This window comes from Phacochoerus africanus, chromosome 11 (genome assembly GCF_016906955.1).
Source record: "Phacochoerus africanus isolate WHEZ1 chromosome 11, ROS_Pafr_v1, whole genome shotgun sequence".
Classification (NCBI taxonomy): domain Eukaryota; kingdom Metazoa; phylum Chordata; class Mammalia; order Artiodactyla; family Suidae; genus Phacochoerus; species Phacochoerus africanus.
In genome coordinates, this window is record NC_062554.1 from 87,268,802 (window position 1) to 87,292,439 (window position 23,638).

The 23,638-nt window shown below is 34.2% G+C and overlaps 1 protein-coding gene across 13 annotated transcripts in view; it reads left to right on the forward strand.

Moving 5' to 3' along the window:
• The window catches only part of HDAC9 (histone deacetylase 9), a 959,143-nt gene that overhangs the window by 757,489 nt on the left and 178,016 nt on the right, over nucleotides 1-23,638 (forward strand). For all 13 annotated transcript variants that reach the window (XM_047752014.1, XM_047752015.1, XM_047752022.1 and 10 more), the window contains 2 exons: nucleotides 20,082-20,137; nucleotides 20,382-20,469. In XM_047752014.1, the coding sequence (XP_047607970.1) occupies nucleotides 20,082-20,137; nucleotides 20,382-20,469 (144 nt within the window). The remainder of the gene's footprint in view (nucleotides 1-20,081; nucleotides 20,138-20,381; nucleotides 20,470-23,638) is intronic.

The window sequence follows — 23,638 nt, forward strand, 5'->3', positions numbered from 1 at the left end:
CAGGCAAATACTGATCTGATTTTTCTGATAGTCCCCTAATTTTAACTATTATGTAATTTTATATACGTGGTAGTATATAGTATGTAGAATTTTCTCTGTGACTTCTTTCACTTCATATAATGCTTTTGAGATACATCTATTATACTACATGTGTCATTTAGCTTATTAACTTTTGCTGCTGAGTACTATTCTTTTTTTATTTTAAATTTTTGTTTATTTTCTTTAAAATACAAATAATATAATTTCCCTTTAGTTTAAAAACTCAAAGTTCTACACTGTTAAAAAACTAATTAATTTTAAAGGACAGGAGCTATTAATTCCCAATTTGGTAATTGATGACTTATCTCACTAAAAGGTAATCATGTTGCTAATTTTTAAATTAATTTTTTATTGAAGTTTAGTTGATGTACAATATTCTGTGTTACAGATGTACAACACAGTGGTTCACATTTTTAGAGGTTATATTTCATTTATAGCTATTATGAAATATTGACTACATTTCTGTGTTGTACTATGTATTCTTGTGGCTTATTTATTTTGTACATAGTTTGTACCTCTTAATTCCCTACCCCATCTTGTCCCTCTTCCCTTCCATCTCTCCACTGGTAACCACTAGTTTGTTCTCTGTATCCATGAGTCTGTTTCTTTTTTTTTTATATTTATTAATTTTATTTTTTAGAGTCCACATATAAGTGAAAACATAAAGTATTTGTCTCTGTTTGACATACTTCACTTAGCATAATACCCTCTGAGTTCATCCATGTTGTGGCAAGTGGCATAATTTCATTCTTTTTTATGGCTGATATGGCTGAGTAATATTCCATTGTGTGTGTGTCTGTGTATGTGTGTGTGTGTAAATGTATACATGTATATGTATATATGTGTGTGTGTGTGTGTGTATACACACACACACACACACATACACACCTCATCTTCTTTATCCATTCATCTGTTTGTGGCCATTTAGATTGCTTCCTTATCTTGGCAGTTGTAAATGATACTTCTGTGAACACTGGGGTGCATGTATCTTTTCAAATTTGTATTGTTGTTTCTTGTTTTTTTGGATATATACCCAGGAGTGGAATTGCTGGGTTATATGATAGAACTATTTTTAGTTTCTTTAGAAACCTCCATACTGTTTTCCATAGTGGTTGCTCCAATTTACATTCCCACCAATAGTATACAAAGTACCCTTTTCTCCACATCCTTGCCAACATTTGGTTTTTTTATTTTTGTTATTTTGATGATAGCCATTCTGACAGGTGCGGAGTGATACTTCATTATGGTTTTAATTTGCATTCCTCTGATTAATCAAAAATGTGCTCTTTTATGAATACTATGCAATTTGTTGACTCATTCCAGTTCCAGTTTTGGACTATTCTACATAAAGCTGCAATGAAGATATTGTTCAAAGTCTGTCTTTAGACATATTTATTTTTCTCATTTTTAAATGTTTGGACAGAAATAATTGTTACAGGTTAAGTATATGTTTAGCTTTATAAGAAAATGATAGGGAGTTCCCATTGTGGCTCAGGAGTAACAAACCTGACTAGTATCCATGAGGACATGGGTCTCACTCAGTGGGTTAAGGATCTGGCATTGCCATAGGCTGTAGTATAGGTGGCAGACTCAGCTCACATCCTGCATTGCTGTGGCTGTGGTGAAGGCCAGCAGCTGCAGCTCCCATTTGACCTCTGGCCCAGGGAAACTTCTATATGCAGCAGGTACAGCCCTAAAAAGCAAAAAAGAAAGGAGAGAGAGAGAGAGAGAGAGAGAAAAGCGGGGGGTTGGAGGGGGGGAGAAAGAAAGAGAGAAAAAAAGAAAGTGATAAACCATTCTCCAAAGTAATTACTATTTTTCTATAGAATCTATAGTTTTGTCACTACTCTTATTCCTGAAAGTGGTAATTTGCATCTTTTTTTTTTATCAATTATATTGATTTTTGTCAAAGATCCAGGCTTTGGGTTCACTCATAGTTTTTATTTCTTTCTACCTCCTATTTCCTTGATTTTACCTTTATTATTTTCTTTTTCTGATTACATGGGGTTTTATTTGCTTTTATTTCCATATCTAGATACTTAAGGTGGAAGCTGAGAGGTGACAGACTTACGACTCTTCTTTCCCAATATAGGCAATTAGTGCTATAATTTTTTCTTTATTACTATTATTTTAACAAATTGCATGTATTTAAGGTATATTACATGATGATTTGATATAAATATGTAGAGAGAAATGATTATTACAGTCAATACAATTAAGCTAATTAATATATTGATTTTTTTCTTTTTTTGTGGTGAGAGCACTTGAAATGTACTTTCTAAGCAAATCTCCAGTATTCACAACAGTATTAATTAACTATATAAATTTATTTCTAGATGCTACTTTAGCTGCATCCTATAAATTTTGGCATGTTGTGTTTTCATTTTTATTATGTTTAAAAAGCTTCTAATTTCCCATTTGAGTTTCTGTGAGATGAGTTATTTGAAAATGTGTTATTTACTATCTGACTATTGGGGGATTTTTTCCAGATATCTTTCTCTGTCTGACATGTGATTTAATTATTCTGGAGCCAGAAAATATACTTTGTATGACTTGAATCATTTTATGTTTATTGATATTTTAACATGTAATTCTCTTTATCTTCTCCTAACCACTGTATTATGTTATATATTTTACTTTGATGCATATTAGAGATCTCCATATTAAATTACCATTATTTTTTGTTTAATAGTTGAAAGTCTTTAAACAAATTTAAAGTGTGTGTATGTGAGAGAGAATGTGTGTGTGTGTGTATATATATATATATATATGATATCATTTTTAAACTGTCTTTTATATTTGCCCACATATTTATTATTTCTGGTGTTCTGAATTCATTTGGACACATCCAGGCTTCCATCTGGTATCATTTCCTTTCGGGCTGAAGAATTTCCTTCCACATTCCTTGTTTTGCCATTCTACTGGCAACCGATTCATCTTTTGTTTATAAAAAGATGTTTTTCTTTTCTTTTAATCTTTGAATGATATTATCATTTGACATAAAATTCTTTGACAGTTGTTTTATACATTAAAAATATCCTTCCAGTATTATCTTTTTCCCTTTTTTGATGATGAGAAATCAGTTGTCATTCTTATCATTGACCTCAATGTAGTACATCTTATTTTCTCTCTGTCTTCAAGACTTTTATTTACCTGTTTTTTTTTTTTTTAGTAGTTCTGTGATTAAATATGGTTTTCTGTTTTTATCTTGAATGGAGTTCACTGAGCTCCATGTATTAGTGGCTTGCTGTTTTTGATAAAATTTGGAGGACTTTCAGTTAATATTTCTTAAAGTACTGTATTCTACCCCATTCTCTATATCCTCCGTTTCTTAGAGTCGCATTTGATAATTTCACACTCTCCTGCTGGATATTGAGGGTCTGTTTATTTTCTTCAATTTTTTTTCTTTTCTCTTTGCCTATTTGGATAATTTTATCTTGACCTATTTTTAAGTTAATCATCCTTGCCTTCTGTTGTATACACATTTCCAATCATCCCATTCAAATACTTTTTCATTTCCCATTTAGTTCTTTTTCACAGCTTCTATATCTCTTTTGAAATTCTTTTTGTCATTGCATCTCTCTTCACCATCTTTTCCCATAAATTCTTTAAGATATCTGTTATAATTAGTTAAAATATTGTTTCTGGTAATTCTAATTTATGAGTCACTTGTGAGTATTTTCTATTTTTTACTTGATTATAAATCTTTTAGTTTGCTTCTTTGTGTGTCTTGTAATATTTTATTCTATGCTAGGCATTGTGTTTAAAACCCAGTATAGACTACAGTAGAGGCTTGTTTCTCTGGAGTTTAATTCTTTTAAAAATTTCTTTGTGTTCAAAGCTCTTCAGTGATTTAAATAAAAGCATATTTGGGAGGGTTATTTAGTGATGTAATTTTAATTTTTCAGGAGTGCAGTTTTGCACATTTTTTTCGTTCTAATCAGATGTGTGTCTAAAACAAATATATATTTGAGAGGATGTTGAAGTTCTCTCCTGTTGCAAATTTTATCTCTCATTCTCATAAGGGACAAATGCCAGTGAGGTCACAGTGACTTATTTCTCCATTTGATTTTTCAGTATTAATGAAGTAAAGGACAAATATGCTCCTAGTAACTCCACACATCCACTGTGAATGCTATCTGAATATCAGAGAAAGGAGAAACCTTGGCAGTTAAATGTTTACTCTTGTGGAAAACTTCCTTGTTCTTGACCTTCTCATCTCTTGTTATACCAAGTGCTCCAACTTTTTCTGAAAGCTCTTAAATTAGCCAGCTTATGGACTTACTTATATTTGTGAATAATGACAAACATACAAATACATAAATCTCTTGGATTATATAAAAAGTGAGCCTTCTATTACTCATATTTTTTGCTCAGAAATGAAAACTTGTTGCCTAGCTGGCTTGCCTGTTGTATTTCCAGTGTCCAATTTGCTTCTTTCTAGTCTATCATTCTGCCAGTCTGCTTTTCTCATGGCTAATATTTCAATTTCTAGCTTGGAGTTTTAATTGCCCAACCCTATGGTAATTGAATATGCCTATTTCTAGTGTCTCCATCTGGTACTTGGTTTTGGACTATGCAGATTTCTTTACTTGTACGTGGTTTAGCTCATACTGACTAAAAATTGCTATATATTCCTTCAGACTCTGTCTGCAACTCTCTCCCCTCTAAACTGTTTTGAGCTCTTCTTCATCCCTGACACTTAATTTCTACTCTTAATCAAAGTCCTGGTGATATTTTAAAAATAACTTAGATAGGAGAGAATGCTTCCTGAAATAAATTCTAGTCTTAAGTTCAGCATTTACTTGAAAGGTTTTTTATTGCTGTATTTTAAGCGCAGTATGTGAAGTATAGAACAAATAATATATAATGGAAAAAAATCCTCCAACTAATTTATGTTTGTTTTTTATCTTTGGTGGTTTTAAATTTGATACCTGCTGGTTTATCTATAATGCAGATGTTTCCTTTTTTGTTTCAATCTCTGCAAAAGACATTGTTCAGTTTTTGGTACCAGTTTCCAAATCACACATATCATACACACTTGGCAAACATAAGCATTTTACACCTTTGTAATTTTATATGACAGTAATTTCATACACACACATAAACTTATAAAATGAAAGTCTGGTCAATTGAATAGGTATTCTTTATGTTGCTATTATGTACATAATTCTATATAATTTAATTTCTTTGCTTAAAATTTTGATTCGCTTGCCTGGTTTTGAGTGAATTAACACATTTTTTTTGTTGTTAGCTATTTATGCTATAGTGTGTAGTGATGGAGAATTAGAATTTAATATAAGAGGAAAGTTTGCAATTAGAAGAAGAGCAATATGTCCAAAATTTAAAATTGTCTGTCTAAAGAACCCAGATATTTTAATAATAGTTATAAAATTCATATGGCTATTCTAAAGTTTTTGAAATTTCTTATGTATAATTGAATAAATGTATGTATACACCAAAATATGGCAGGAGTATTAGATATACTATTGATTGAATGTGAATCTGCTGTAGTAATATGTGAGTATAATGACAAAAGTTGTATTATCATGGGGATTTTGTTGATAAAATCTTTTTCCTCCAGTATTACCTATGCTCAGGTCTTGGTCATTACTATTATCTCATTATTATTATAATAATACCGTACTATTTTAATAACTATTATTATAATGTCATACTATTATTTTGTGCTGTAATCTTAGACAGGTGTGATCATCTACCTTAAAAAATGTTTTCTAGTTCTCAAAAAAGCAAAAACAAAATTCTTTTGCCCTCATTCCTTTTTTGTCCATAAATATTTCATACTAAGGCTCTATTTATTTGATGAAAATACTTGATTTCTTTTTTTTTTTTGGTTACTGTGGTCCAAAAAATAGTCATATTTCAAAAAGTAAAGGGAATTGAGTTGTTGGGTGTTGTATCAACTGAAACCACTGATTGATAAACTAAACAAATTGCTTTCCATAGGTTATTGTGTTTCCAAGATCTATATCTTGATGACTCCCACCCCTCAACAAAATCTTCTTCGTAGTGGATCCATTGTTATTATTTTCATACAGACCTCAACTTAAATTATGTGTAATATCAGCACCATCAAATGCCCTGTCTCCTTTCTACCAGGAGACAAGTTTTTCATGAATGTGTTTATTCCTATCTATAGCCACATCTTTGCCAGGATCAAGGCTGTAGGCATTATGGGCCATAATGCCAGGTTTCCTAAGAACTGTTTTCCAGTGCTGTCATCAAGCTCCTTCCTTCTAGATTCTTCAGGGAACAGGTCTGGCAGCTGTGCATATGCTTTGGGGTCTACCATTCAGTTAAACTGCTAATGCTGGGCTCCTGTTTTCCTGGCTCCCTTGAGTTTACTCAAAAAAAACCCAAAATGGTATTCCCATATGTCCCTTATTGTTTTCCTGGCAAGTCTCCCTGATGCCTTTAACCTCCCAGATTCCTATATGTGAGAGACAAGCTTTCTTTGTGAAACTGCCTTTCCTCAGAGGCTGTAGACTGATAGCATTGATTCTAAAGCAAACTGTCTTTTTAGAAAGTTTTCTGAGGCTGAAGTTCAGTGGTTTTAAGGATTATAATAGTGTATTCCAAAATATGCATCCTGGTGAACTGTAACCCAAAATGACTTACTAATTGGCATGTCAGATTTTATAATTGCTTAATTTATTATTATTAGGAGGTACCCATTAACTGTGTTCAGATATTCTACAGTATAGTGTTTTACTCTCACGTTCCTATTAATTTCCTAAAGAATCACACAACTAGATCTTTAATTTTTATAGAGAGAATTAACAATGAAGATATTATACAGTACTTATTAGAGACTTGTGAAATTAAGGAAAAATGGATAAAGTTTAGCATTTATTTGTAGTTTGTCTCTAAGGTGATAGAATTTCTGGTAAAAACTGACAGGGTCTGGCAAACCAATTGTTTGTGACATTTAGTAGACATAATGAATTTCTTTTTACTTGTAAATAAGATTTTATTCCAAGAACTTGAATCTGGGAAAGGAAAATATTCTTCTTTCACATTTCTGTTGCCATACTATAAATCATGTGGAACTATTTTATCACACATATTAGTATAGCTGAAGAAAAAGATCTCAGAATACACCAGAGATCCACAGTTGCTATTCAGTAAGAACTTTGAATGGGAAATGGTATAATGCATGTTAAACAAATGATGAGCTGTATCATATCCATATCAATCAGCTCAAGTTTGCAGATTATCTTACAGCTCATTAAATTGCTGTGCCTGATCTGGTTCTGAAAAGTGGACTCTGAGCCAATTATTGCCTAAGCTCCTACAAGGTAAACAGAAGTGGAGGAAACAGGTCAGGAGGGGTGATTATCTGATTTTTCTTTGTTCCTGAGTTGGTTTCCAATCATCTAAAATCCCCAAATCCATTACCAGAGAGTGATAGGAGGAGAAGGTAGTATTAATTCAACTTTCATATATGATCTTAACCTAAAATTTTAACATTTAGTGGTATCTACAGAAACACTGCACACAATTTCCATTGCACAATATTCAGTTTCTTTAGCCAAAAGAATGGACTCTAATACTGCAGTGTTGGAGTTCCTGTTGTGGCTCAGCAGTAACGAACCTGATTCCATGAGGATGCGGGTTCAAACCCTGGCCTCACTCAGTGGGTTAGGGATCTGGCATTGCCATGAGCTGTGGTATAGTTGCAGACATGGCTTGGATCTGGCATTGATGTGGCTGTGGTATAGGCTGGCAGCCATAGCTCTGATTCAACCCCTAGCCTGGGAACTTCCATATGCCATGGGTGCAGCCCTAAAAATATAAATAAATAAAAATAATACTGCAGCATTGAGTGTAACCACACCATTTTGCATGGGGAAGCAGAGTTGAGTCAAGTTCAAATGAACCATCGTAGGTGGTCCACAAGGTGCTAGAGAATTCTGGCAGACATTTTTACTTATTCAACTCTACCTACCTGGAGGCTGGGCATTGAGAATCCTTATAAAGGAAGTGCTTACTATAGCATGATGGGCAGTATTATTTATATTTTTAAATCCTCTTACTAAAAATAACATTATCTGTTCCCCCCCACCGCCAAAACAAAGAATAGCAACAACCAGAAACAAACAAACAAACCCCACAAAACAAAAACTCAAACAACTGAAAAACCCAGCCAGATACAAAAAACACAATTACTTCAAGTAATGATTATTAGAAACAAAATTTTAGTATGATATGAGAACATTAGGATCTTCTATCCAATTAAATCCTTTAAAAACATATAAAGTCTTTACCATATTTCTGGCTTCCTGATCTTTGTGCAGCTTAATATAAATAACTAAATGTTTATAACTATACATAATTTTTATATAATGATTTTTTTTCAATTATAGCTTGTTTACAGTGTTCTGTCAATTTTTTATACATATTTTTAAATGTGTGAAACCAGCTAATGCATGCCTATTTTCATTACTCTTTTTATCTATCATCAGGTAAAACACTTGTACCCTTGGCAAACAAATTCGTTGAGATGTTAGGGTACTTACAAGCAAATTGATTTGTTTGGATATAAATTATGATATGCTAGTATAGTCATGTAAATTGCAGGTTCTAGCTTCTTTCAGCACTTCTTTTTACTAGGGCCGAATAACTTCTACAGTGATATATTTGATAATTATGGTTATTATTGAATATCAAAGTAGATTAAAATATCTCCAACTCGTCTTTAAAAAAATCAACCTACATATAGGTAAATAAATGTTTCTTAAAGTCATTTTAAAAATTGATGATGCATCAGTATGAATCTGGGGTAGCTGGGATTCTGGGTTCCAGTGAAATGTTTAAGTACATAAATCATGGCATAAGAATTTCCAATTCAGCAAATGTATTGGAAGTAATAATTCAACCATCACATATTTATTTGGAAATACACTCTGTAGAGTTTTTCCATGCTGTGCTTGGTTTTGATACATATTTATTTCACTGAGGGTTGATACTTTAGTACATTTAGAAATACTTGAATGGTAATACTTAAGCATTGGGAGGTAATTACTGAGCTCTAAATTAGTAATGTACTTAAAGAGAAATTTTAAAAATAGAATCCCAATCAATTGGTCTGACATGCTCAATTAGTCTTTGGAGAGTAGGCAGTTATATTATACATGAAACATTTTTCTCAGCAGGACATTTTTCCTTGATTTTGTTATTGTAGCTTCCCAAAATAGTTACATTTAAAATATTAAGTAAAAATATGTGATCAACTACTTCCAACAAAAAAAATACAATCCTCTCATCTCTTGTCAGTTTATAAATATCACAGACTTTCTGTACTCTGCTTTGAAGTTATACTTTTATAAAAATAAAAGTTCAAACTAATAAGTTTCTAACCACGCTCTTGGGTATTACAGGTTGTATTAGTCTAAGTTCCAGTTCATTACTTACTGTCTGTAGAAGTGTATAAATAATTTTTGCTTTCCCTTTTGGATTGGTTAATTCTGCTATACAATATGTTCCTAACATTCTACATCACTCTTATCAGTGATGATTAGACCCTTATTTTCCATGATTTCTGAAACTTAAATTATTCTGTAGAGGTTGGAATTAGGTAATGGTTCTTACCATCCATTGAATACCCATAGGATGACACCAGAAAACACATTCTTCTTCTCTTCAACAAAGGAGAAACATCAATAACACCAATCTAAAAAACAGTAAAATAAGAATGTAAGCATTCTCAGTATTTGAAACATTGTTAGTTCTGTTAAAATATTGCCAAATCTCTATGATTAGTGATATTCATGACTGAAGAGAATGTAAAACTTGAGATTTATAAAATTAGATTCTTAAGAAAATTATATCATCATTAAACTGTTACAGATCCACAGAAAAGTACTTTGATATGCATTTTCTTTGATTAACCTCTTGGTCTGCATAACTTTGAATAAAGAATAGAGCAAAGAGTTTTTTCACACAGTAAGGTAAAAAAAAATTCTCAATTGTATGGAATAGTATGACCTTTGTAGATTTTTACTGCTATACTCTGAGTTGTTCACAAAAATAGAAATTGAGTAAGAACATCGTACACATGCCAAAGTTTGAAAAAACAAGATTTTTTCACAAATGAAAATGGCTATCTCTATATATTAGCATTAGGTAAGAAAATAATAAACCAATCCCTGAATCCTTTATTGCATACAGGTTTTCTCCTAGTTATTCTTGTGAGGATAGCAGATTACTGAGTCTTTGAAAATACAATAAGTTGTTTAAAAGGCTCATTGAAAATATTAAAAAAATATATTCATTGAAGATATAAGTTCTCAAGCCAAGGAGAAACCTGGCTCAAGTGGTATTAACATTTTATTTTTCAAGTGGTATTAACCTTTATGTGAGACAATAAGGCAAAACAAGTACCAAAGAAAAAAAATACAGAAAGATACAAAACAAACTCCTTAAGAGGCCCAGAATCCAATGTGAAAGTCATATATTTCTATGTTAATAATAAGGTATTTTAAAGCACTTTCCACCATAGTTCATCAAATCGAAGAGTCCACTAATTATAAGGAGCAAAATATTTTATGTGTTTCTAAGAAAGAAGGTGCTAGCAAATCTAATAGGCAGCCTCCCATGAAAGCTAAGATGCAAAAGCTGGAGCTCTTGAGAGAAGGAAGAACTTGTAACTGAGGTCAGAACAAAGGACCAGAGGAATGAAAACCAGTATGGTATCTATTCACCAACTGCCTTACATTTTTAAAAATTATTTTATGATTTTTATTTTTTCCATTATAGTTGATTTACACTGTTCTGCCAGTATCTACTGTACAGGAAAGTGACCCAGTCATATATATATAAGAATATATACATATATATATATTTTTTTCTCACATTATCCTCCATGATGTCCCATCACAAGTGACTGTGCCAGACAGTAGGATCTCATTGCTTATCCACTCCAAATGCAATAGTTTTCATCTATTAACCCTAGACTCCCAGTCTATCCCACTTGCCCTCCTCTTGGTAACCACAAGTCTGTTCTCCAAGTCCATGAGTTTCTGTGGAAAGGTTCATTTGTGCAATATGTAAGATTCCAGATAAAAGCCATAATCATATGGTATTTGTCTTTCTCTTTCTGACTTACTTCACTTAGTATGAGAGTCTCTAGTTCCATCCATGTTGCTGCAAATGGCCTTATTTTGTTCTTTTTATGGCTAAGTATTATTCCATTGTGTATATATACCACATCTTCTTAATCCATTCATCTGTTGAGGTTGTTTCCATGTCTTGGCTATTGTGAATAGTGCTGCAATGAACATACAGGTTCATGTATCTTTTTCAAGGAAAGTTTTGTCTGGATATATGCCCAAGAGTGGGATTGCTGGGTCATATGGTGGTTTTTTGTTTTGTTTTGTTTTGTTTTTTGTTTTTTGCCCTTTCTTAGGTCACTCCCGTGGCATATGGAGGTTCCCAGGCTAGGGGTCTAATCAGAACTGCAGCCACCACCCTAAACCAGAGCCACAGCAACGCAGGATCCGAGCCGCGTCTGCAACCTACACCACACGTCACGGCAACACCGGATCCTTAACCCACTGAGCAAGGTCAGGGATCGAACCCAAAACCTCATGGTTCCTAGTCAGATTCGTTAACCACTGAGCCACTACAGGAGCTCCTGGTAGTTCTATATTTAGTTTTCTGAGGTACCTCCATACTGTTTTCCAGAGTGGTTGTACCAATTTACATTCCCACCAGCAATGCAGGAGGGTGCCTTATCATTCTTTATTGATCACCAGTCACTATGTAAGTCTCCAAGCATTATGTAATTCCAAAATATAAAAAGATGAGCCAAGTCATAAATTGGTGACCCCACTGTTGGGAATAGAGGCGAGGACACTAATCATATAAATCACAATAATCAAAAATAACAAATAAATGACATAATTACACTAATGGGTGTATTACTACAAACTAAGATGAGCCTCAGAAAAAAGGATTGGCCAATCTCTAAGAGCACTTTACAGAGGAAAATGATGGTGACTTGTGATGGTTTCCCTGCGTTAGTGATGTTGGAGCTAAAATGTGCAGGTAGGGAGGCATTATCCAGGTGAAGGAGAGGGTAGGTAAGTGGAAAACATTCCACACAGAAACTAGGACCATGTGCAAAGGCTTATGGCTAAAGGAAACAAGGCATGCTGGAAAAACCTAAAGACCAGTGTGGCTGGAGTAGAGAAAGCACAGTGGATCATAGTATAAGATGATGAGGCCAGATCATGTGAGCAGTTGGTTAGTCTTAAGTGTTTGTTCTTAGGTGTAATTGTCTAAGATGGAATCCCAGCACTGTTGCTTGCTAGGTATGAATCTTAAACAAGTTCTTTAATTCTTCAGTGCCTTCATTTCCTCATTTGTGACATGGGAATAATAATATTGTCTCCCCTCAGATATTATTGGATTAAATGAGTATCAAAATATTGAAGTTAATTATTTATCATTATTATTTATATATACTTTTATCTGTTACATATTACATTGTAGCAATATAATACTGTGATTTGTCCTTTTGCTTATTTTGTTTGTATTAAGGAGAGAAAGTAAATGTGTTTTTACTCTGGTGGCAATAATCTAATAGAGGGAAAATTAATGATATCATAGAGGGGGGAAGCAATAGGTGATATGTCCTTGATTAGGTAAGAGGAAGTGTGCAGAGGAATTAATTGCCCTTATATAGGATTAGGGACTAGTGGAGGTCAATGGATACAGTTCATTATGGAAGGATGAAGAAACTTTATTCTAATTGTTTCTATTTTCTAAATGAAATAAGCCAAGTCATCAAAAAGGGTAAAGCTAAGTAGGGGTTAATGGAGATTTGAAGAGGTAGAAAAAGGTAGAAATACTACATGAAAGGCTTGAAGAGTTAATTGACTAAGGAACATAGTGTGATTGCTGGGCATCATGAAGAGCCTACTGAGGTTCATAATCATAAATTTAAAAGAAGACCAGTTGTGTGGTTTTTTAATTGCATAGGTTCAAGAACAGAGCAGATCCAAGTTGTGTTTGATTAGAGTTGTAATTTTACCAGGAGAGTATATTGAAGGAAGAAAAGGACAATGTGACTGCAGTTATGTTTGGACTGAATGTGTCCCTCCACATTTATATGTTGAATCCCTAGTTTCCAATGTGACTATGTTTGGAGAAAGGGTCAGTGAGAAATTGATAAAGGTTACAGGATTTCATAAGGTGATAGGGATGGTACTCTTTTAAGAGAAAGAGGCACCAGAGTTCTTACCATGTAGTTATATCCATGGACTTAGAAGAAAGGCCTTGTGAAGACTCCAGGGGGAAAGGAGGTAGATGTATAAGCCAGGAAGAGAGCTCTCTACATAAATGAACCCTGCCAAAACATAATCTCAACTGTCAGCCTCCAGAACTGTAAGAAATGAGTTTATTTGTTTAAGGCACCCAGCCTGTGGTATTTTATTTTGGGATTACAAGTAGACCAACACACCAGAGAAGTATGTTGGAGGAAAATGGGACAAGTCATCTAAAATATAGGCAAGGAAGTGAATATAATGGACTCTGAAGTCTAAGCCAAATAAGAAGGGAAGTGAACATTGTGGTGGGGATGAATGATGATCAGCAAAAGTTAAGTAAGGTCAAAGGATTGGAAATCCCAGTGCAGTTGAGACATCAGCTGGAAAATAGGAGGGTAGGATATTTGACCTTGAAATTTTGGAGGAGATGTCATTATTTATTGGTAACGGCAAGGTCTAGGAGTATGGGTGTAAACAGAAGACAGATTTATTGAAGGCAAGAAGTGAGACAAATAAGAATCAAGTCACTGAATGAATTGTCTGTGTGGTTATTGAAATTGCTAAGAAACTACCAGAGAAGAGATGAAGACAAAGGCAGAAATTCAAAAGGCAAAATATTCAAGGAATGGATGTAGATAAAAGTACACAGATTTGAGTGACATTTAAAAGCAATATCAGCAGGAATTGATTATGAATTAAAATGAGGTGGACGAAGGATAGGGACAGGAAACCATTAAGGATAATTCACTGTCCCCTGACTTGAGCCATGACGAATCTTGATATCATTGATAAGTTAGAGAAGGCTGGGAGAAGATCAGGAGTTTAATCTTGGGTATATTGCATTTGAAGTCACCTTGGGATATCTACGCAAAGGTATCAAGTAAGCAGGCTAGTAGTTTGATTTGTACTCAGCAGGGTTCATCCTGGAAATAGAAATCTTTATGATGGGAGGTAATAAAATTCTGTGAATTTGTGGAATTGCATGAGACATAAGTATGGATAAAGGAGAGGAGAAGCCTAAGCATGGGCTTTGAGTAACTTCAATATTTAATGAGCATACTGAGGAGTATGAGCCTAAATGGAGACTGATTAGGAAGTGGAAAGAGAGAAAAGGAAACCAGGAGAGTATGAAGTCACAGAAGCCAGAGGAAGAAGAGTGTTTTAAAAGGGAAGATGTAGCCAATAGTGTTGAAAGCTAATGAAGGGCCAAGTAGGATGAGAGCGTAAAAATCTCATTGTATTTAGTGACATGGAGTTTATTGATGACCTTAATAAAAGCTTCTTTAGTGGGCTAATGGAGGTGGAAGATAATTTAGAGATAGGTGACTGAGGCATCGGTGAGGAAAAAGCAAAATAAGAAAGCAGAATGGATCACTTTTCAAGATTTTTAGCTGTTCAAAGGAGAAGAAAAGTGTGGCAGTTAAAAGGATCAATGGAAGTAAGGATGAAGATATATGTTTTATATATGTGTATGTATGTATATATTTATATAGTCTTAGTTAAATATATATAATTTTATTTTCAAGATGGCAGAAACTTAAGTCTATTTAGATCTTGATGAAATGAATATAATTGGGAATTTTAATATGGATTTAATATATTAGGGAGAAAAACATAAATATTAGTGAAAAAGTAGGAGGGGATGATATCCTAACCACAGGTGGAGAGAGAAATTCTGGGTGGGCTAACAACTCCTCTAGTGCAACAGGAGGGAAAAAGATCTAGACTTCCCCAGGACTCAAGTCTCAGTCATCATACTGTTTTATATCTTCCCTCTTTCTGGGTGATCTAATCCTTTTTTATAAGAGAGTGTTGTAGGTGGTTGGTGCAGTGGCTTCATGCTCTCAGAGCAGTCATGAGAAAGGAGAACACTAACTCCATCTTCTGCTGCAGGCAGGTTAGTGAAGTGTGGGAGGGGAAATAGCTACCATCAGAACAGATTATGGGAGAAGCCACTTTTCAAATAAGGAAAGGGTAGGGCGGTGCTCAGAAAAGACTTGGAAAATGTAGGGGAGTTTGCCATTTCTAAGAACACATTGGAAAGTTCAGGTGGATCACGATGACTAAGAAAATATTTGTTATTGTCTAAAGATAATTTTAAATCCAAAAGCAGTTTAGCAAAATGGTAGAAGTTACTGAGGAAAACTATGAAGTGAATGCCAGATGCTTTGTGCAAGGAATTTGGCTGTAAGAGAAAAGAGGAAGATGAAATTAAATTCTTTTTGACTTTTTATCCTGTATAATCTAGCTAGTTACCTATGCAGTTTCAGTTCTATTTTGTTCCTTATCATTGATTGATTTTCTGTACAAGATACTTTCTAAAATCCTTTTTTTCTGAGCCATTGTTCATGCTTTTCCCACCGCCCAGAATACCATTTACATCCTTTTTCGCCTTTATGAACATACCTCTTCCTTTAGGACCCTTTAAAATTTACCTCTTAACTTCCTCTTTGTTTAATAATATTTTTTCACTCTGAAATAATCAGTGCTTATTGTAAAGCCATTTGGAAAATACATGAAATTATAAATTAACCCACATAATACCTTTACTCGGATATGTGCTTATTATTTTTACACTAGTACTTCTAAAATTGCTGAGTCTCAGCCATTAAAAGGAATGAAGTACCAGCATTTTTAGCAACATGGATGGACCTAGAAATTATCATGCTAAGTGAAGTCAGCCATACAGTGAGACACCATCATCAAATGCTTTCACTGACATACGGAATCTGTAAAAAGGACAGAATGAACTTCTTTGCAGAACAGATGCTGACTCACAGACATTGAAACACTTATGGTCTCTGGAGGAGACAGTTTGGGGGGTGGGGGGATGTGCTTGGGTTATGGGATTGAAATCCTGTGAAATTGGATTGTTATGATCATTATACAACTACAGATGTGATAAATTCATTTGAATAATAAAAAAACACTACATTTGGGGAAACTAAAATAAATAAATAAATAAAATTGCTGAGTCTCTTCTGCTCCACTAAATATTTATAAGAAAATTTTAATGGGTGTCTAGCATTCTGTGGTATAGACGTACTATATTTCACTTAATCGTTCTCCTAATATTAGTCAACTTAGATAATTCCCATGTTTCCTATTGTAAATAAAGTATTATCTTTTTTTAGAATTATTTTGTGTATCTTTATTGAAAATTGGGAATTTCCAAGAATGGCTAGTTTGGAGGGTCAATAATGTGATTTTATTTCTTCCTTTCTAACTTTTTAAATTTTATGTTATAGACAAAATCTAAGTATATTAATTTGAAAAATAGCATCATTGATAGCTGAGGGTAGAGAAGTGGGTGAAACCAGAGTGTAAGTGACAAAGCTAGGAAGGATTTTTATAAAGAAAAAAGAATATTTTGAAGAATGAGTTATTTAAGACAATACAAGTTCAGTTCCTTATAACATTTAAAGAGAAACAGAACAATAGCCATGTTGTGGGTGAATATCAGTAGAGTAATTTAAATTGATTGTATAGAATTTATTTTTTTCCCAAAGGTATTCAATTTATTTTTTCAACCTGTGTTAATTTTTTTCTTTTTTTATTACTCAATGAATTTTATTACATTTATAATTGTACAGTGATCACCACAACCGAATTTTATAGCATTTCCATCCCAAACACCCAGTGTATCCCCCTACCCTCAACCTGTCTCATTTGGAAACCAGAAGTTTTTTAGTCTGTGAGTCAATATCTGTTCTGCAAAGAAGGTCATTATGTCCTTTTTTTAGATTCTACCTGTAAGTGATACCATATGATGTTGGTGTCTCACCATCTGACTGACTTCACTTAGCATGATAATTTCTAGGTCCATCCGTGTTTCTAAAAATGCTGTTATTTCTCTCCTTTTAATGGCTAAGTAATATTCTATTGTGTGTGTATGTATGTACCACTTCTTCTTTATCCACTCCTCCATGGATGGACATTTAGGTTGTTTCCATGTCTTGGCTATTGTATACAGTGCTGCAATGTACATTGCAGAACATGTGTCTTTTCGAGTCATGGTTTTCTCTGGATAGATGCCCAGGAGTGGGATTGCTGGATCAAATGGTAATTCTGTTTTTAATTTTCTGAGGAATCTCTATCCTGTTTTCCACAGTGGTTGCACCAATTTACATTCCCACCAACAGTGTAAGAGGGTTCGCTTTTCTCCACACTCTCTCCAGCACTTATTGTTTGTACACATTTTGATGATGGCCATGCTAGCTGGTGTAAGGTGGTACCTCATAGTTGTTTTGATTTGCATTTCTCTAATAATGAGTGATGTTGAACATCTTTTCAGGTGTTTGTTGGCCATCTGTATGTCTTCTTTGGAGAATTGTCTGTTTATATCTCCTGCCCTTTTTTTAATGGGGTTGTTTGTTTTTTTGGTGTTGAGCTGTAGGATGTGTTTATAAATTTTGGAGATTAATCCCTTGTCAGTCCATTCATTTGTAAATATTTTCTCCCATTCTTTGGGTTGTCTTTTTGTTTCGTTTAGGGTTTTCTTTGCTGTGCAGAAACGTTTAAGTTTAATTGTCTCATTTGTTTATTTTCATTTTTGTTGTCATTACTCTAGGAGGTAGATCTGAGAAGATGTTGCTGTGGTTTGTGTTGGAGAGTGTTTGGCCTATGTTTTCCTCTCAGAGTTTTATAGTATCTAGTTAGGTCTTTAATCCCTTTCGAGTTTATTTTTGTGTATGGTGTTAGGAAGTGTTCTAATTTCATTCTTTTACATGTGGCTGTCCAGTTTTCCCAGCACCACTTATTGAACAGGCTGTCTTTTCTCCATTGTATATTCTTGCCTCCTTTCTCATAGATTAGTTGACTGTAGCTGCATGTATTTAATTCTGGGCTTTCTATCCGGTTCCACTGACCTACATTTCTGTTTTTGTGCCAGGACCATACAGTCTTGATGACTGTAGAATAAAACATTATCATTTACATAAATACTTGCCTACACAGTTAACACCTTTAGGGCAAAAATCCTTTAAGAAGATTACTAATTCAAAGGGAAATGTTTATAAAGCCTCTAAATGTATAGAGATACATTATTTTCCAGAAAGACTATAATAAATTATCCTTCTCTAAGCAGCATTTATGAATATATAGGGACTACTCCATTGTCAGCATGGAGTATTTTTTACAAGTTTTCATTTTTGAAGTAGAAAAATTGCTTCCCTTTGGGATTTTCATCTGCTTTTACTTGATTAATAATTAAATTGAATGTTTTTTCTTAGCGTTATTGATCACTGAAAGTGTTCTTCTTTGTATTATTTAGATTTTTAATTGAATTATAAAAGATTATTATTGTTAATCTGATTGTAAAATGTTATTATATGCTAATTATATTGCTTTATATTATATTTGTTATTTTCACTCTAATTCCTGTGTTCCCAATAAAATACATTGCACGTGTCTAATCTTTATAGAATTCTCCATTCCCAGAAGTCGTATAGCACTCTATAGTTCTACTCTATAGTCTTAAAATTTCATTCTCTGTTGTGGTGTATTTTTCATTAATAGTGTCTTATTAATCTTTTATAGCCAGAAAAATAGTAAGTTGCCTAAGAACCAGAATAAGGAGTATGTTTGTCATCATTCCTATATTTGTAATTGGTATTATGTTATTGACTTCTAATTTGCTTCTAAAATTATTATTATGTATATGCCCATCAAAATATATAGCAAATTAACTCACTGAGTTAATTATCATAATGTTCTAGAAAACTGTATGTATATTTAAAGCCCTTGGGAATACATTATTTTTCTTTATAATATCTTTATGCTTATAGTAAGATTTGGAAATAAATATCCCTGGGGTATATTAAAATTATTTCAAAAGTTTTAGGATTGTGTATTAAAGAAACATTCTGTCGGGAGCATGTTACTTGAATCATAGTTACGTGAAAGGTGGTGTGAACCATCTGATAAATGATTTCTTTTTTTCACGTCAAGCAACCCAACTTTTCTGAACATGCTGGTTTTGCAAGGATTTATAGTTCCCTGCCTTCATGCTGGAGTTACTTCAGCTTTCCGTGATGCATTCCAGCTAATCTGGAGGTTAAGGCGTTCCTTGATCATGGATAGATCTGATTGCTACTCAGCCCTGGAATTCTTTGTAAAATTCCAGAACGTGGGCTAGAAATTGACTTAGGGAATCCAATAAAGTTGCAAGTCTTGGCAGTCATCCAAGTGAAATTTATAGACTGGAAGAAATATGGGCTTTCCATTGTTCTCTTTTTCACCTTTCTGGGGTTTCTTTTGTGTGTATGTGAGTATGTGAGTGTAAATTTATCATTTTGCTGACATTGGAGTAGAAATAATCATTGAGGGAATCCAGCTAAAGATTTTTCACTTTGGATCATCTCTGGTCTTTCTGAACTTTGACCCAAACCTGCACTAAGAGTGAATTTATTCTCCTTTTCTAGGATGCTTGTGTCATAAAATAAGAAATTGTTCTTGAGAATGAATCATGGTAGTATAACAGCTGATGTGCTCTTTGCCAGCTAGGTACAACTCCCAAATCACTGTTCTTCTGGCTCTGTGGGAACTTTCCTTTTGATACAAGATCTGAGAAAATGTGATCATATATATTGTTTCTGTTCATTCTGTGAAATGGTAATGGAGTCAAGAAAACAAGCTCTGAGGCCTTTTACAGATTTTAGTCTTTTTCTGTGTTCCTGATGCTACGTAGTACATGGAGATCCAAGCAGTTCTCTCACATCTGATCACTGAAAATCTGTCTTGTTCTTACAGAATGGCTTTGCTGTTGTGAGGCCCCCAGGCCATCATGCTGAAGAATCCACAGCCATGTAAGTACCAGGGACTGTTGCCCATCTCCAAGCGCCACGGTTCCTGGCGGTCACCTGCCCCGTGCATGTCTCTGAAGCCTCTAATTGTTAGCAGATGGACTGAGAAATCTTGCGAGGTACTCCCAGAAGCAGATTTATGGCTTCAGAGATCATATAGCATTTTAAAAAATGCTCTGAACATTATTTATAATGGTTTTCCTGGCTGATTTGCTTTCTTATTTCTCTGTTCTTCTCTATTCCGCAGGGGGTTCTGCTTTTTTAATTCAGTTGCAATTACCGCCAAATACTTGAGAGACCAACTAAATATAAGCAAGATATTGATTGTAGATCTGGTATGTATTCCTGGCCAGAGCTGCATTTTCAGTGACTCTAGATAAAAGGGAGCGAATTTGTATTTCTCTGTTAGGTTGCTTTGCTTTTAGCACTTGCAAACAACTGAAGGGTGTGTTTCCTTTGAATGTGGAAACTCATTAAATTCAGAATTGCAGTTCTGAAACCATAAACATCCACGTTTCACTTTCATGGTGTTAACTGCAATTTAATGAGAAGAAGGCGCAGATCAGGGCAACTTTTATGATCCTTAAATGAATTGATACTTCCACAGTTAAAATAACCCAACAGAACCTGAATTTACTTTTCCCTACAGAATATAGACTTTAAATAGTCAGATGTGCTGGAAAGAATGCTGTTGCTTTGGTAACCAATTGGCTACTTCCCCTGGTTAGCAATCATGTTGCTTGTTGTGCAACAGTGGTATTATTAAAACAAGTCAGCATGTCATTCTTTCTGAAAAGATCTCAGATCATGTATGCCAGTTTGGGATGACTCCCGGCAGGAACCCTGAGTGATTAAAAGTCAGAGGCATTAGATTCATCTTGCATTTTAACATGATACATTCTTACACAATAGTTATAATTTGTTTAACAAATGGTTTGTTTAAATGCAGATGACACTTGGCATGTTGTCTGTAGTATATTCATGAATAATGAGCTGGAGATCTGCCCCATACCAAAGGACCAACCCAGGAAAGGGCAAAAGAGAGCTGACTGGTGATTTATGAGCCCCGTTTTCGGTTTGCCTCCAGTTCACGAGGAGGTGTAATAGGTTGTCTGACAAAGCATAGACAGGAAATGAACCCTGGCATCCAAAGCGAACCTGCTACATCTGCACTTAATTAATTTTTGCAGGTGATAAAAGATTTAAAGGCAAAATATGTTAAAAGTTTTTTTGAAGTGCAAAGCTTAATAGTCTAAATCTTGTTCATATCTGCACTCATAATTAAATCTTATTGGGAAGTCGTGGCCTCACCGTCCGGCCCTCTGATTCAGTTAAACAGGCACAGCAAAGGACAGAGAGCACAAACAAAGCCAGCTGAAGAAATACTTAGTCAAGTTAAAATAGAGATAAAAGGAACGAAAGACTGATAACCATTTCTAGTGTTTGGTAGGAACAAATGTTTTCCACATAGTGTATTTGTAGGCTTCCTGCAGGTACTTTGGTGCTGAGTACCGAGACCCAACTTTCCATGTATTTTCCAAACATGCTTAAGTTTCACTGTAGGTCACAGTTCACCATTAAAGAAATGTGTTGAAGGCCTAGATATACTACAGCAGCAAGACCTTAAAATTTTACCAAAATGAGGACATCAGAACCTATTTTCCCATGGACATATAAAATGACATTTAAAATGATAAATAATTATTGGTTTGTATGATTTGTAAGATAGCAAATTTTTAAAATAGTTTATATACTTCTAGAACTCTAAAGTTGTGCTAGAAAGATAAGCCAAAAACTTGAAGAAAGGGTAGCAAATGAAGACCAGAGGTTGTGAGGAAATTTTTCTGTGCTTTCTAAACTTGTCAAAATTATGTAGGAAGGAGGTTGGTGAACTGTCATCCTAGCCTTAAGAATTTTTAAATATTACTTTCCGATGGTTCTGTGGAGGTAAAAACTATTAAGAGAGAGACTCTTTGAAAGCACACTTGTGGCATCTGATAGACTTGAAAGCTAAAATGCCTGACTTGTGATGGGTGGGTATTTTGTACCTCAGAGGATTTGTGTGTAAAGTTTTGTTTTTGTATATTAATAGAAGAATAAAAAGTTGCTAAAGATAATTTGATATGATTTATAAAATAAGTAGCTCCAAGGAGTATCCTGTAAGCTTATTGGCCTTTGATTATGAATTTGCTCCATTATCCTACATAAAGGATACTGATTTCCCAGCAGGCTGTCACAGAAGAGAAGTTTTTGTTTTATATTCTCCAAACATATGAGGTTCTGTCCAAAGAGTTGCTTCTGAGATCACCACCAGCCTGCATATTCTTACTTTCAAGTCTTCCAAATTCTGCAGCTGCAGGGATACTTTGAGGAAATTCCCCTGTTTCTTCCAGCTGCCGAGAAGGAAGTTTTAAAGTGCCACGTGGCTCTGAGACATCCGTTCTCCCTGGCTGACAGGTCTGTTCTTCGAGTCAGCAGAGGAGAAGTGAAGGTTCTTCAGGGGCAGAAGAACTTCATTCCTGCATATCCAAAGTCATTAACTTTAGCTAATTGGTACGAACCAACTCCACCAATTCCTGGGCCAACAGGAGGCAGAGCTACTCCATTGTACAGCAGCTAGATTCAGCATTTTTATATGCCTTGTAAGTGGAGAGTCACAGCTCTAATTCAGCCCTTATTTAAGGCCACAGCCAAATTGAGAGGCATTGAGTATTTTAGGCAGGAATGATTCTAGATGATCTGTGGAACTTATTCATTCTAGTTCTTCTGGGGAAGATTCCAAAGGCATTCAGGGTGGTGAGGAGAGGGAGCAGGTGCACTTGCTTTTCAGGTTCTGAGAGACTGGCCGTTGTGTTCAGAGCATGAACTTGTCCTGGAAGTGGGGTTTGCTTGCATAACTCAGGTAGCTTTTATGTAATGTGACTTTCAGTTGGAAAAAAAAATGTTTTTAGGCTAGTTTCATTTAAAAAAAAAGACACTTCAAATATCCTTAGATTTTAGTCAGTTCCATTTTTGGCACCAAACCTGACCAAAGAATTGTTATAAGTGCCAAGCTAAATAATTATAAGTGATAACATTTGTTGGTAGAATATATAATTTATTCAACACTATTTTAACTTTGTAATAAAAACATACTGGCACTAAATCCTTGTATAGAATAAATTTTCGCAGTATATATTTAACTGGTAAAATATTGAAATGATTTTTTTTTTTAGCATTTCTCAGCAAATCTTAGATACAAGATCTATTTTGAAGCTATTCATGATTTGGTTTATTTCATTACTTTAATAAGTATCATAGTCACCAATAGTTTTCTTATATTGATCTGGTCTATATTTGTTGCTATGGAGAAAAAAAATATGTATATTTTTAGAGAAAGTTGAAAAAAATATTCTCAAAGATGTAAATTGTTGCCCAAAACAAAAGGCACATTTGGAATTACCTTTATCTCTAAATATTTTGTGAATATAAATATGGAATCGAGGATTATACAAATATTTTTAG